Source organism: Montipora foliosa, chromosome 5, assembly GCF_036669935.1.
Source record: "Montipora foliosa isolate CH-2021 chromosome 5, ASM3666993v2, whole genome shotgun sequence".
Lineage (NCBI taxonomy): Eukaryota > Metazoa > Cnidaria > Anthozoa > Scleractinia > Acroporidae > Montipora > Montipora foliosa.
This window is the reverse complement of record NC_090873.1, coordinates 5,720,293-5,735,292: the sequence shown is the minus strand read 5'-3', so window position 1 is coordinate 5,735,292 and position 15,000 is coordinate 5,720,293. Positions and strand designations below refer to the sequence as shown.

Below are 15,000 nucleotides of genomic sequence, written 5' to 3'. Positions count from 1 at the left end.
GTGATATATACTAAAATAAACTATTTTATAACAGCGTTATTTCACTATTCACACAGCCTTAGATCATAGCAAAGAATATGGTGAAGGTTTAAAGCAGAAAAGCTAAATCGACTAGAAAAACACAGGAGGCAAGCCAGAGATTGATTTCGTTACGTTGAGATGGCAAAAAGGTGAGTTGATAATTTTCCAATGCTTAGCTTGGTATAGCAGTTTTCACTATTCACACAGCCTTAGATCATAGCAAAGAATATGGTGAAGGTTTAAAGCAGAAAAGCTATATCGAGATTAAAAACAGGAGGCAAGCCGGGATTGATTTTGTTAAGTAGAGATGGCAAAAGGTTAGTTGATAAGTTTCCAATTGTTAGCTTGATAGAACAGTTTTCGGCGAAGTGTGGCTGGACACAAATGTCGTGAATCCTTTAATATTGCATGACGACATAAACGCATTGCGATTGGTCTAAAAAATTCGTGCCAAAACACTCAGCCAGTCAAAGGTAAACTGTAAACTAATACTGATTGGTGATTTTCTTCCACGCTATTTCCCGCGCTCAGCACGGGTTCCATGAACTATCCCGCGTGTCTTAATTTTAGATCTCGGGCAGTCTTTTGTTAAGCCCGGCCTTAAAGAATTTTCGTTGAATCACGCCAAAGATTTCGATTTAGCCTTTTCAAATTTCCGAGCCTATGCCACTACACTGGCATGGAGGAGGAAGTGGATCAGTGGAAAAGACGTTAATGTTCGACCACGCCGTCGGCCATTCTTCCTGCCCCGACATAGTCAGTCTTCAGCCAAGCGCCAACGACTTAGTTGCTCTTTCACCATTGCGCGGTGGCTCAGCTATTGAAGACTTTGTCCATGTATTATGTAAGTCATATGAAGTTGGTCTGTGTGTTCCAAACTATTCGTCGTGATTTAGCTGAGGCCTGTTAACGCGATATCTTAGGTTGGTGTTACAGCCCATCCCTTATGCCATTTTTGGGGGTCACAGAGGTTTTATGACGAGGAAAGAAAAATTTTTATGAGCGTGATGTCGTTCACTTATTAAATCTAAGGACCAAATAAAATTTTTCCGTAGCCTCCGGGAGGGGGTAGGGACGGGGGCAATACTGCGTTCTCTACTCCTTTTGTCAAGATTTCCCTCTTCAAACGAAAACCTCTCAAGCTCTTAAGGTCGCGTTCTTGGGAGAGTGACAACGAAACACACATAGTTCTTTGTCAGTTCTTTCATTGTGCCATTGGCCGAGCTTTGTATTTTGATTTATTTATGTGATTCTTGTTTTGTGTCACTCAATCCTTTATTACTGACACCTGTCGCGAGTGTTTTGGGCGCGGCTCTTTTTGACTCAACTACAAAGCTGTTTGATTGTTGAGTGTTGTACACATCTATTTAACTTTGGCTGCACACGATTTATTTTACTGGTTCTGGCCTCGTTTGAGCAAGGAGGTTATCGCATGAGTGCATAATCCTTTCCAGCCGCTCATTTTTGGGTGTGACAATTGCACTCGGCGATCCGTCTTACTCGTTGGCACGTGATTCCCTTGGCGCTTTTCATAAATAAAATAGCCTCGTCTCTGTCTCTAGCAGCGCCACGCAGTTTCATAGTGCTCTCACTCCATGGTTTCTGTTTAACTTTGTTTCGTTTCTAATCTGTAAAGTTTCATTGAAAAGCTATGACACACCAGAGGCATTCATATTAGGAGGATTCCAGCACGCGAAGGACTTCAAAGTCTTAATATTTTTAATAAAAAACGCCCACAAATTATGAATAAACCTCCTCTACTTAATCTTGTAAAAACAAAAAAACTGATGTGTAATGTTACTTCTATTTGAAGAGAATATTATAATTAACAATTATTCCACAAGCGCGGGTTGCATATGCGGGGGCAACCAATGAGGTGCGTAGTGCCGTGTTGGCTATAGCCAATCAAACCAGCGCGAATGGAATAACTGTTTTATTAAATTCTCATTTAATTCTGAACGCTTGGTGTTACGTGCTGGAATAACCAAACCGCGAACAAGGCATAAGTGAAAACGACCTCCCGAGTACGATATAAGGCACGCAAAAAAAGTGTGACAACGAGCAGTTACCCTTTTTCACTATTATTTAATTAGTTTCACACTGTTACATTTACTTAGGTTAAAGATTAAGTTAAATAGGCAGTTCATAAAGCATGCTTACTGTCTCTCATGGCGATTCAGGAATTGATCTTGATCTTGATTAATCCAAGTTTCACCGATTGTAGAGAACAATTCTTGACTTTCATGATTCACTGAATTCTTTCCACTCACTGGATTTTCTGTGTAGACAAACTCTTACGGAAGACTTCATAATGAACTCTGATCTCTTTGTCCGTTTTGACTATCGTCACTTTCTGCTCTCCGGATATAGCGAGGTCGAAGGTTATAGCTTCACCATAGTTATCGCAGTTGAATATAGCTTCCTCACAGTATCGCATCCAATCATAGCATAAGTTCAATCACAGTAAGCCAAGAGGGTAAGCCCTCGGGCAAGAGAGTTTTTTCTATTACTTACAAGACTACTTTTATACTTTTACTCTAAGCATCTAGAAAGTTCTGTTGCTATTTATAGAGTACTGATCATTACAAGTTCTACTATTTGTGGAAACTGCTGAGTCACATCAAAGAAATTTCTGGAATATTACATATTGTAAGATAATTCTAGAAATGTCTGGAATTGCACGACAGATAAGCTAAGAGTAATTCTGATCCTCATAACATTGGTCACTTGGAAATTAAAGCCAATCAGTTTCCAGCTTGCCAAGACTTGACGCAATCAGCTTCCATATTAGGTCATGCGGTATATGAGCTGATACGGAGATCGAATGAACCAATCAGAAAGATAGAAACGCAATATTGGACGCCGGAAATTTAGTAACAGCTCATATACCATGATGGCTAAGGCAATCAAAACTTTAAAATGGCAATATCCAATGATCTAGTTTCTAATGATGTAAATTAAAAGATAAATAAGAAAAGGTTTTCAAAGACCTTCGAAAAATCCATAGGTACAATCCTTATCATCGAGTTCCTTTAAATAGTTAAACTGCATTTGAATGAAGGCTTCTGTTCAACCACAGCCATCCCTATACACATATTGAGTATCCGTCAGATTGCTTCTGCCAATCATGATCATTACAATTCAGCCGTGTTCACACTCAACATTGATTATGATCAACTGAAGTACAATTCAGGCAATCATACTCCGTTCAGTTCTACTCAATTATGGTTCTGTTCACATCTGTGAAAATTTAAATACAACAGGCAGGGTAACTTCGCAGTGTGAGACAAAATGGCCCTGATTCGTATGGGTGGCACAATCATCATCACTATGCTTCTCAAGCGAGAAGAGAATAAAGGATATCTTTCGAGAATAGAAGAAGACAAATCCTTTATAAAGCGATTAGAATTTTCGTCTCCGCATACCACGAAGTGTTCGCCATTCTGTTCAATAGCCCTTTTCACGGTTAGTTTTTCTCATTTGCATTACAATGTAATCTAATAAGGATGCTGGGCAATTTCGGGTTAAAACTACAAAATAGCCCGAAATTGCCTCACATACATGCTAGATTATATTGTAATGCAAATGAGAAAAAGTAACCGTGAAATGGGCTATTACGCACTACAATTACTTTACACAACCCCCTTAAGGTTGTTTGAAGTAATTATAATCCAGTCATAATCAGGGACTGTAATTAGTTGATGTAAACCCATTTCATATTTAGTTTGATTATAATTCAATCATAATGGAGGCCTAATTTGAACACGGCTTAAGTCCTTACTAGTAAAACAGTCAGTGTTGGTTTAATTAGTACTGGTTCTATGTTTAAATTTCTATGATTTTGAAACAGAATACTTGTGAATCACACACTTAATTCACTAAGCGGAAACATGTTTTTCCCGCCTGATCTGAACAGATTAACATGGCTCGATTAAGGTGCATTGGATCTAGCAATCCAACTGTATCTGTACAAACAAGGGAATATGAGGTGAGTTAGCGAATCCCTCTGCTCCATGATAATCACTTTGAATTTATTTTTACACTGTGCGCATGTTGCCACTATTTTATCCGTTGTTGCCATGAAAACGCGGTCCGATTTCAGACTAACTGACAAAAAAGTTGTGGGCCTTGAACTATAATCATGCACTATGACACAGAACTAATAATGGATTTCAAATACTTGTAATCCGAATAGGGCCTAAGATGAGGGATTCGCTCACTTGCCCCTCACCTTCTCCTGGCATAAATACAAACAATTATTCCCCATTAACACTGATTCCTCTTCTTTACCTCAAGATAAGTACTTTAGGAACAATCCTTAAATATGTCAACAAGGCCTTTGCGCGTTATTACATATATCACACAATTCTCTTGCTACTATCATGGGAAGGATCCTTGGCCCCAGACCTTGGCAACTGAATTCTATGTTTTCTCATCTGTCGACGCAGTTGAGACAAACATCGCTGAACCATCACAACGTTAGAATGTTCAGGCCCAAAGCAGTTTAAATAGAGGGACAACGCACGATCAAAATGCTCTTTTGCTTGACCAAGCTCACCTTGGTCCCAAAGTATATCACCCAAACTCTTAAAAGTCCTTGCGACATTGACATCCTGAGAACCAAGCCTTTTTTGGTAAATAGCAAGAGCCCGCTCATGATACTCTTTTGCTTCACCCAGCTCACCTTGGTGACGAAGTACATCACCCAAACTGTTAAACGTCGATGCGACCTTGACATGGTGAGAACCAAGCCTTTTTTGGTAAATAGCAAGAGCCCGCTTATGATACTCTTTTGCTTGACCCAGCTCACCTTGGTCACGAAGTACATAACCAAAACTGTTAAAAATCGATGCCACCTTGACATGGTGAGAACCAAGCCTTTTTTGGCAAATAGCAAGAGCCCGCTGATGATGCTCTTTTGCTTGATCCAGCTCACCTTGGTGATGAAGTACAGTACCCAAACTGGTCAAAGTACATGCGACCTTGACATGGTGAGAACCAAGCCTTTTTTGGCAAATAGCAAGAGCCCGCTCATAATACTCTTTTGCTTCACCCAGCTCACCTTGCTCACAAAGTACATTACCCAAACTGTTAAAAGTTGATGCGACGTTGACATTCGGAGAACAAAGCCTTTCTTGGTAAATAGCAAGAGCCCGCTGATGATGCTCTTTTGCTTGATCCAGCTCACCTTGGTGATGAAGTACAGTACCCAAACTGGTCAAAGTACATGCGACCTTGACATGGTGAGAACCAAGCCTTTTTTGGCAAATAGCAAGAGCCTGCTCATAATACTCTTTTGCTTCACCCAGCTCACCTTGCTCACAAAGTACATTACCCAAACGGTTAAAAGTTGATGCGACGTTGACATTCGGAGAACAAAGCCTTTCTTGGTAAATAGCAAGAGCCCGCTGATGATGCTCTTTTGCTTGATCCAGCTCACCTTGGTGATGAAGTACAGTACCCAAACTGGTCAAAGTACATGCGACGTTGACATGGTGAGAACCAAGCCTTTTTTGGTAAATAGCAAGAGCCCACTCATGATACTCTTTTGCTTGACCCAGCTCACCTTGGTCACGAAGTACATAACCCAAATCGTTAAAAATCGATGCGACATTGACATGCTGAGAACCAAGCCTTTTTTGGCAAATAGCAAGAGCCCGCTCATAATACTCTTTTGCTTCACCCAGCTCACCTTGCTCACAAAGTACCTTACCCAAACTGTTAAAAGTTGATGCGACGTTGACATTCTGAGAACCAAGCCTTTCTTGTAAAATAGCAAGAGCTCGCTGATGATACTCTTTTGCTTGATCCAGCTCACCTTGGAGATGAAGTACATTACCCAAACTGGTAAAAGTACATGCGACATTGGCATGCTCAGAACCAAGCCTTTTTTGGTAAATAGCAAGAGCCCGCTCATGATACTCTTTTGCTTGACCCAGCTCACCTTGGTCACGAAGTACATCACCCAAACTGTTAAAGGTTGACGCGACATTGACATGCTGAGAACCAAGCCTTTCTTGGTAAATAGCAACGGCCAACTGAAAATGTTTCTTCGCTTGTTCCAAGTCACTTTGCTCATGAAGTACAGTACCCAAAAAGTTCAAACAAGTTGAAACATCGACACTCTGAGAACCAGGGTTTTTACGGCAGATACCAAGATGACGCTCATAATACTCTTCAGCTTGTCCCATGTCACCCGACTCATCATTGGCTTGCGTGGAATCTCCTTCAAAAACATCATCACAATGAATAATATTCAGAGCCACGATACCGAAGGTTTTGGCTATATTATACTCACAATGAAAACGACAAATTTCGCCTAACGTAAGAAAATAACGTGGGAAATATTTCACCCTTATTTTATTAACTTCCTTAACCTCGGATATGTGTTCTTCAATTTCGGTTATCAGGCATTTTAAATGTGGCACTAAGTGAGAGCTTTTAGTGACAGACTCTTCATGACTCGTTAGTCCGTTATCAACTGTATACTGATAAAATGACGTAATAACCCCATGAAGAACTTCAAAATGTACAATGTCCAAATAATTTTCAGCAATTTTCTTTTCGATAGCATCTCGCACAACCTGATGAACGCAAACGAAGACGCTGCTTTCGTCTTTTTCAATTAAGATCAGTGAGCTTTCTTGAATCCTCAAACTAATAATATCTGCATCAGCAAGTTCGCTTCCTGCGCTTCCATCGTTCTCCTTCTCCTTATTCACAACGTAGTTGATCAAAAGTTCAAGGTTTAATGGTTGCTGTGCACAGAGAGAAATGAACTTGAAAGCGTGATTTAAAACCTTGTCAGTTGACATCACGCTGGTCACGGCCAGTGAAATCGCCTTGGTCATGGACTTTGGATAGCTTGGATTGCTTTCGACAAGAAAGGCCTCAGTTTTTGCACGCTGACCGTCGGAAAGCTTCTGTAGATACTCTTTCCAGCCGAAGAAAGATGATATCTTTTCTCGCACAAGTCGGACAAACGTGGCGGCGCTTGCTAAGGCAAGGGGTTGATAATCTAATGCCTGAGCAACTTCTTTTCCGGCGTCATTGGCAGCGATGCCCGAGAGGGAGGCTAATAAAGTAAGAGCGTCAGACAGCATCATACCCTCGCTCACTGATATGTGATTAATGGAACACGTCTCTGAAGGTATAGCAGCTGTGTCTTGACAGGTTATTAACACCTGGCCTTTACACCAGCTCGAGTTCCCCGTTTGTGGCAAATGATGACTTATTTCATTCAATCTCACAACATTGTCCACTATCAACAGCCAAGAAGAGTAAAGCCCCACTTTGGTGCTAATTAAGGACTTAATATTTGCGATTTTCTTCTTTGAATCCATATCTTTATCCTTCATAATGTCAGATAAGGCATCTTCTGGACACCTTAAATGTCGAGCAAAAGAGCAGTATGATTCCAACAGTGAATCGAGGTTCTGCGCATCTAGAGTCATTACAAATGTCTTTGTGCTTGCGTCACTTGTTTCTTCGTCAAACCACTTCTCCGCGACGAGAGCAGCTAACTGAGATTTGCCGCTTCCCGGGTTTCCTGAGATATACAGGTAACTTAAACGGTTCTCGTTGGCTTCCTTTGGTCGCTTTAGCTTTTGATGTATTGCTATAACCTCACGATCTCGTCTGGCAACGTGATGCGATGGCTTGAGAGGAAGAACGAAAAACGGAGTAGCTTCACGCTGCAGCTGCTCTTCAAGGGTCTTTCGACGCTGCTCTGTTCCTTTCACTTGTTGGAGTACTTTCGTCAACTCGCTTGTCGGAAAACTCGTTTGGTTTGTAACTTCCTTAATCTTCACATCGGAGAGGCTAAGTGCTTGAAAGGCAACCAAGACTTTTCCTACAGCATTTTGAAACTCTAGCTTCGTCAGATTGCCCTGTGGCAAATGAGCGAAATCTTGATTTCGAAAAGTTCTTAAATCATCCACGCTTGAACGGATAAGAGGGGTTAGGGAACTCCCGATACAATCAGAGTAAAGGATCCCGTAAAAGAGCATGGTACAATCCCATTCTGCTGTGTTGCCATTAACCATGGTTGTCAAAAACTTTGCATTTCTTCTTCGGTTTGGTGGTGACTCCCGGTTTTTGAAGTCCTGTCCATTCTGGGGCTTGTCTTTCCATTCTCCCAGTGTTGCCTTGTAGCGACTGTCCCATTCTTGTTTAAAGATTGTCCGCAGACCCTCAGTTATTACATCTGTGGTGATGAAGCAGATCCTGAAGTAATTGAGTTGTTCCTGAGTGTATTCTGGACCAGTCGCCATGATCAGTCCTTGTCGAAAATAAATTTGCGAAGTTAATTTGCTGGATGAAATCTCTTTGCTAAATTTTTTTAAGTTTCCTTGATAATAGTAAGGTGTACAAAAGCCAAAAGCATTAAAACTCTTTTCAAAGCGAGTCAAAGTGGAGATATTTTGTTTAAAAAGTTATTTCAATTGTCCTTAATGCGACAAATATTATGACTTGATAATCACCAACACTTCACACTTTCCTTCGTTTTGAAAGGCAGACTGCTAGCAGATCTTTTTAATTGCTTGTTGCTAAATATTAAGGACGGTGCCTACTAATTCAAAGGTATTTTTGCCCGGTTTACTGAATATGCGGGAAAAGCAGATCTTAACAAGTGTTATTGAAATCCAAAAAGAAAATTAGGGGTAACCACCCATTTTTCGAAGATCATTAATCAACAATATTTGTAAAAGGTTTTAAAATACAAAGCAATGTATGGCGTTCTTTTCCAAATTTAAACTCAGTAATCTCTGAAAAATAAATGGCTACCCCCAATTTTCTTTTTGGATACCAAGATCACTTGCTAAGTTCTGCTTTCTCCACATAGTTTTGAACCGCGCAAAAATATCCCTGTATTAATAAGTACTAGCAATAGGAAAATCCGATCATCTCGAGATGCGCAGAACGTATGCGCAGTAACAATAGTAGGCACCGTCCTTAACATAAGTAGAAGTGATCTCTACGTCAGGCAACATTTGACTTGATTTACTTTCATTGTTCATTTCAGTTTACAGTGTCCCCAATTAGCGCTCCAGCGCTAGAACGACTAGACACTTAAATAAAGTTTCTCTCCTTTCCTTTCCACTCTATAGAAGAGCCTAGTCTAAATGCTGGTTTGCGCTAACAAGGTTGGCCATTGGCAAAAAAAAAAAAAAAAAAAGCGAAAATGAATTTGCAAAGTTAATTTTCTGCATGAAATCTCTTTGAAATATTTTTAAAAGTTTCCTCAATAATAGTAAAGAGTGCAAAAGCTAAAAAGACATTAAAAGTCATCTAAATAACTCTTTTTAAAGCTGTTTAATGCGACAAGTGTTACGACATGATCATCACAAGCATTTTCGCGACAAGCATTCTTTGGATCCAAAAGGTCTTTCAAAGAATTTTAGTGTTTAATGAAGTGCACGAACAAATTTGACTGCCTCGTCTGTGAAATGTGTTTTATACAAAAGTTAAGACCTACTCTGTGCAATCGGACTCAATTCGTGATAAGGTTTTTAATTAGTTTTTACTAATTTGAGACTTTTCCTCGTTTTGAAAGGGAAACTGCTCGCAGATCTTCTCATAGGCCCCTTGTTAAATATGAACATAAGTAGAAGTGATCTCTCCGTAAGACTAGTGAAACCACTCTATTGAAAAGAGCTTAGTCTAATAGCTGGTTCGCGCTATCAAGGTTGGCCATTGCCGAAAAAAAAGCGGCGAATTAAGAGCTGATAAGAAGCTCTTAGAGCTTCTGCCAAGAGAAAAGACATTTCAGAGGACGAATCGTAAAGTAAAACTAAAACAATCCGGGTATATTTAGCATGGTGAACCCGCATTCGGAGAAATGGTTGCCTCTAAACCGTGGTTGACAACAATCATATTTCCTCAAGGACTTCGTGAAAAAGGCTTTACGCACACCTTGCCAAGATGTTTAAACACGAAGAGGCACCTTCATGCTCTGCCTTTGTTCGAATTTATTCAAGCACAGCTGATTATCCAAGATGTAGCCTGCGATCAGGCGTACTTTTCCTTAGACATTGTGCGAAAAAAGGTATTCTGTCTCAAGAATATTCTGTATTCTGTCTCAAAACGGTAAAAAAGGTAAAAAAGGTATTCTGTCTCAAAAAAAAGCACGCTTGATCTCAGGTTATCCAAGATGGCGACCAACAAACAGCAACAAAGGGACGGAACCCCTAAGCGATAATTTCAGCGCGATAAGAAGGGGTCGGGAATTACAAAAAAGAACTACAGATGGCAACTCATCTGGCATCTCTTAGGGGCCTTTTCATTGCATAAATTAACACAGAGCTGTCTATGGCGGCAATGTGGCCCATTTGTTAGGGCGTTGGTGTTGCATGCGGATGCTCTGGGTCTAACCTCTGGTTTGGATTTGTTTCCGGTTGTCACGTTCTCAACTCTACCACGCCAACTGTTTGCCTCCTGCCGGCTGGGGCTCTTAATCATGTTTCTGTTAAGTTTGAATTGTTTGTTTCAGAGTATTAAAGTGGGATGCCTGTCATGATGCGCCACCGTTGATCGGCCTGCACATAAGGCACCATGCCAATTATAGTGCGTCTTTAATCACATTTATACTTATAGCTCAGTTGCATCCACAGTTGATTGATTGACAAATCATCCGTATGTACCTATGGAACCACGCCTTTTATAGCCCATCTCTTTGTGTTTATTTCACTCGCTTTTATTCAGCTAATGTCCTACAATCGTGGTCAAAAGTTGTTGGGAAGGTTGCGGGCATCAGCTCACTTCACACCTAATTCGATTTTTCTAACTATTGGCTGAAGTATTTGGGAAATACCATGCTCTTGTGGCCCCCCTCCCCCATATTCAATGTTGGAGTTCTTCAGGTAAGAAAAGTCACCATTTTTTTCCCTGGAGAATCCAACATTGAAAAGGGGAAGGGGGGTATCTGTAAAATGAAGTTACCTTCCCAACACTTTTGTCCATGATTGTCTGAAAACAACTGTAAACAGTTTTTGGCGTATAACACAAAATTTACGGAAGATATGCAGTTGTTATTCTCCATAATTACGGTTCCATGGATCATCTTTATTGTCGTTGTTTTTGGGCCCCAGTCTCAGAACATGGCATTTGCTAAAGCCACCTATGTGCTCACTCCGAGGAGTGGTTTTCCGTGACACAATATTGCGTTACAACAGTATCTTAGGACCGGTACAACAATGCGCATTGAAAGTCCTTTCTCCGTAAAATTGCCGTTGTGTTTCATGAAGTTCACCACTTAAAAACGTATTGCAGCGTAAATTTGGTATCTAGAGGTACAATTCGTGCAAAATATACAAAATATTTAGAAGACAAGTGACCTGTTAATGGTCGACGTATTGTTCTTTGAGTTACTCCCACAATAGTAATATAGCAAAGGTTCTTTTTTCCCTAATTCAAACCTCACCAAGACATGTAAACCATGTGCTTGGAACTGAAAATTTGTTGTTGTACTATTGTTTTCCCGGTTTATTAAGTAAATGCATTTTTAGATGGCCTTCAGGTGATGTAGCGAGAGTGAATGGCGACCTATTGCCGGACCTATTGACGTATAATTGTTAATACATGACTACCAAACGGTGTTTCACGCAGTACTCCACACAGTACTCCACAAGTATGTGGCAATTTTCGAGGCCAGTGGGGTACGTTTTGATACAACTTGAATGCTTATGGATAGAATTTAATACTGCAAAGTAACTGATTGTGAATTTGTCCCTTGGAATAAAGAAATTCCTTCATTTTGAACAGTACTCCCTTCTATTGCGGGAACTTAAAAGATTAATTGAGTAATAAGTTCTCATTTATATTCGTTCGATGGAGTACTGTGTAAATAGTGTTTAAAACCAAACTTTACAGTCTGCAATCCTATGAAAAACAAAGTTTGGATTACAATGGTCACTACTAAGCGCTTAGTTGAAGCCAAAGACGAACAAAACAGCGACATTTTCCTCGGAATGTATGGAGTACTGTTGAGGAGAACTGTGTAGCATTGACTATAAGACTGTAACCTGATCCTCGAGGCTACACACAGGGTTCAATAACATTTGGAAGCCACTTACGACCTATCCTAGCTAAATCTATCGCGTATTTATGGCAAATATTGCATATCTAACAACAGCAAATAGATATATGGTACAGCTCACCGGGAATTATTCTTATTCATTTCGTAAACATCCCACGTTACTATTTGCGAGATTATCAACAAGAAAATATGAAGACGTTATTTGAGCTTCAATCATGGACAAAAGTGTTGGGAAGGTAACTTCATTTTACAGATACCCCCCTCCCCCTTTTCAATGTTGGATTTTCCAGGGAAAAAAATGGTGATTTTTCTTACCTGAAGAACTCCAACATTGAATATGGGGGAGGGGGGCCACAAGAGCATGGTATTTCCCAAATACTTCAGCCAATAGTTAGAAAAATCGAATTAGGTGTGAAGTGAGCTGATGCCCGCAACCTTCCCAACAACTTTTGACCACGATTGTCTGAAAAAGGTCGAAGCGCAATAAATGCGATTTTATACACGTGGTTTCATTCCTGTAACAGAAACTCGAAGAAGTGGCAAAATATTAGCATTTCGATATTGTTTCGTTCAAGTTATTGCTGAAATCAACAATCGTGGTCAAACGTTGTTGGGAAGGTTGCGGGCATCAGCTCACTTCACACCTAATTCGATTTTTCTAACTATTGGCTGAAGTATTTGGGAAATACCATGCTCTTGTGGCCCCCCTCCCCCATATTCAATGTTGGAGTTCTTCAGGTAAGAAAAGTCACCATTTTTTTCCCTGGAGAATCCAACATTGAAAAGGGGAAGGGGGGTATCTGTAAAATGAAGTTACCTTCCCAACACTTTTGTCCATGATTGTCTGAAAACAACTGTAAACAGTTTTTGGCGTATAACACAAAATTTACGGAAGATATGCAGTTGTTATTCTCCATAATTACGGTTCCATGGATCATCTTTATTGTCGTTGTTTTTGGGCCCCAGTCTCAGAACATGGCATTTGCTAAAGCCACCTATGTGCTCACTCCGAGGAGTGGTTTTCCGTGACACAATATTGCGTTACAACAGTATCTTAGGACCGGTACAACAATGCGCATTGAAAGTCCTTTCTCCGTAAAATTGCCGTTGTGTTTCATGAAGTTCACCACTTAAAAACGTATTGCAGCGTAAATTTGGTATCTAGAGGTACAATTCGTGCAAAATATACAAAATATTTAGAAGACAAGTGACCTGTTAATGGTCGACGTATTGTTCTTTGAGTTACTCCCACAATAGTAATATAGCAAAGGTTCTTTTTTCCCTAATTCAAACCTCACCAAGACATGTAAACCATGTGCTTGGAACTGAAAATTTGTTGTTGTACTATTGTTTTCCCGGTTTATTAAGTAAATGCATTTTTAGATGGCCTTCAGGTGATGTAGCGAGAGTGAATGGCGACCTATTGCCGGACCTATTGACGTATAATTGTTAATACATGACTACCAAACGGTGTTTCACGCAGTACTCCACACAGTACTCCACAAGTATGTGGCAATTTTCGAGGCCAGTGGGGTACGTTTTGATACAACTTGAATGCTTATGGATAGAATTTAATACTGCAAAGTAACTGATTGTGAATTTGTCCCTTGGAATAAAGAAATTCCTTCATTTTGAACAGTACTCCCTTCTATTGCGGGAACTTAAAAGATTAATTGAGTAATAAGTTCTCATTTATATTCGTTCGATGGAGTACTGTGTAAATAGTGTTTAAAACCAAACTTTACAGTCTGCAATCCTATGAAAAACAAAGTTTGGATTACAATGGTCACTACTAAGCGCTTAGTTGAAGCCAAAGACGAACAAAACAGCGACATTTTCCTCGGAATGTATGGAGTACTGTTGAGGAGAACTGTGTAGCATTGACTATAAGACTGTAACCTGATCCTCGAGGCTACACACAGGGTTCAATAACATTTGGAAGCCACTTACGACCTATCCTAGCTAAATCTATCGCGTATTTATGGCAAATATTGCATATCTAACAACAGCAAATAGATATATGGTACAGCTCACCGGGAATTATTCTTATTCATTTCGTAAACATCCCACGTTACTATTTGCGAGATTATCAACAAGAAAATATGAAGACGTTATTTGAGCTTCAATCATGGACAAAAGTGTTGGGAAGGTAACTTCATTTTACAGATACCCCCCTCCCCCTTTTCAATGTTGGATTTTCCAGGGAAAAAAATGGTGATTTTTCTTACCTGAAGAACTCCAACATTGAATATGGGGGAGGGGGGCCACAAGAGCATGGTATTTCCCAAATACTTCAGCCAATAGTTAGAAAAATCGAATTAGGTGTGAAGTGAGCTGATGCCCGCAACCTTCCCAACAACTTTTGACCACGATTGTCTGAAAAAGGTCGAAGCGCAATAAATGCGATTTTATACACGTGGTTTCATTCCTGTAACAGAAACTCGAAGAAGTGGCAAAATATTAGCATTTCGATATTGTTTCGTTCAAGTTATTGCTGAAATCAACAATCGTGGTCAAACGTTGTTGGGAAGGTTGCGGGCATCAGCTCACTTCACACCTAATTCGATTTTTCTAACTATTGGCTGAAGTATTTGGGAAATACCATGCTCTTGTGGCCCCCCTCCCCCATATTCAATGTTGGAGTTCTTCAGGTAAGAAAAGTCACCATTTTTTTCCCTGGAAAATCCAACATTGAAAAGGGGGAGGGGGGTATCTGTAAAATGAAGTTACCTTCCCAACACTTTTGTCCATGATTGTAGCTTTACGATCACAGTTTATCTTAGTATCCTTGTAATGCACCAGGCAATGAAAACCCTAAGCCTAGGTCCCGGGAAAGCTCTTGTGAAAACAGGGAAATAGAATCGCTTTTAAAGAGATACTTCCCCCGCACGGTTGTTGGTGGGAATGACTTTTGATGGACATTGTTGATGGTCTCTTCCTCG

The 15,000-nt window shown here is 40.2% G+C and overlaps 1 protein-coding gene across 1 annotated transcript in view; it reads right to left on the bottom strand.

Moving 5' to 3' along the window:
- Positions 1-1,914: 1,914 nt before the first annotated feature.
- Positions 1,915-15,000, bottom strand: part of LOC138003464 (uncharacterized) — a 14,972-nt gene continuing 1,886 nt past the window's right edge. The window contains exon 2 of the mRNA XM_068849542.1: positions 1,915-8,302. Coding sequence (XP_068705643.1) covers positions 4,380-8,294 — 3,915 coding nt within the window. The 5' untranslated portion in view covers positions 8,295-8,302 and the 3' untranslated portion in view covers positions 1,915-4,379. The remainder of the gene's footprint in view (positions 8,303-15,000) is intronic.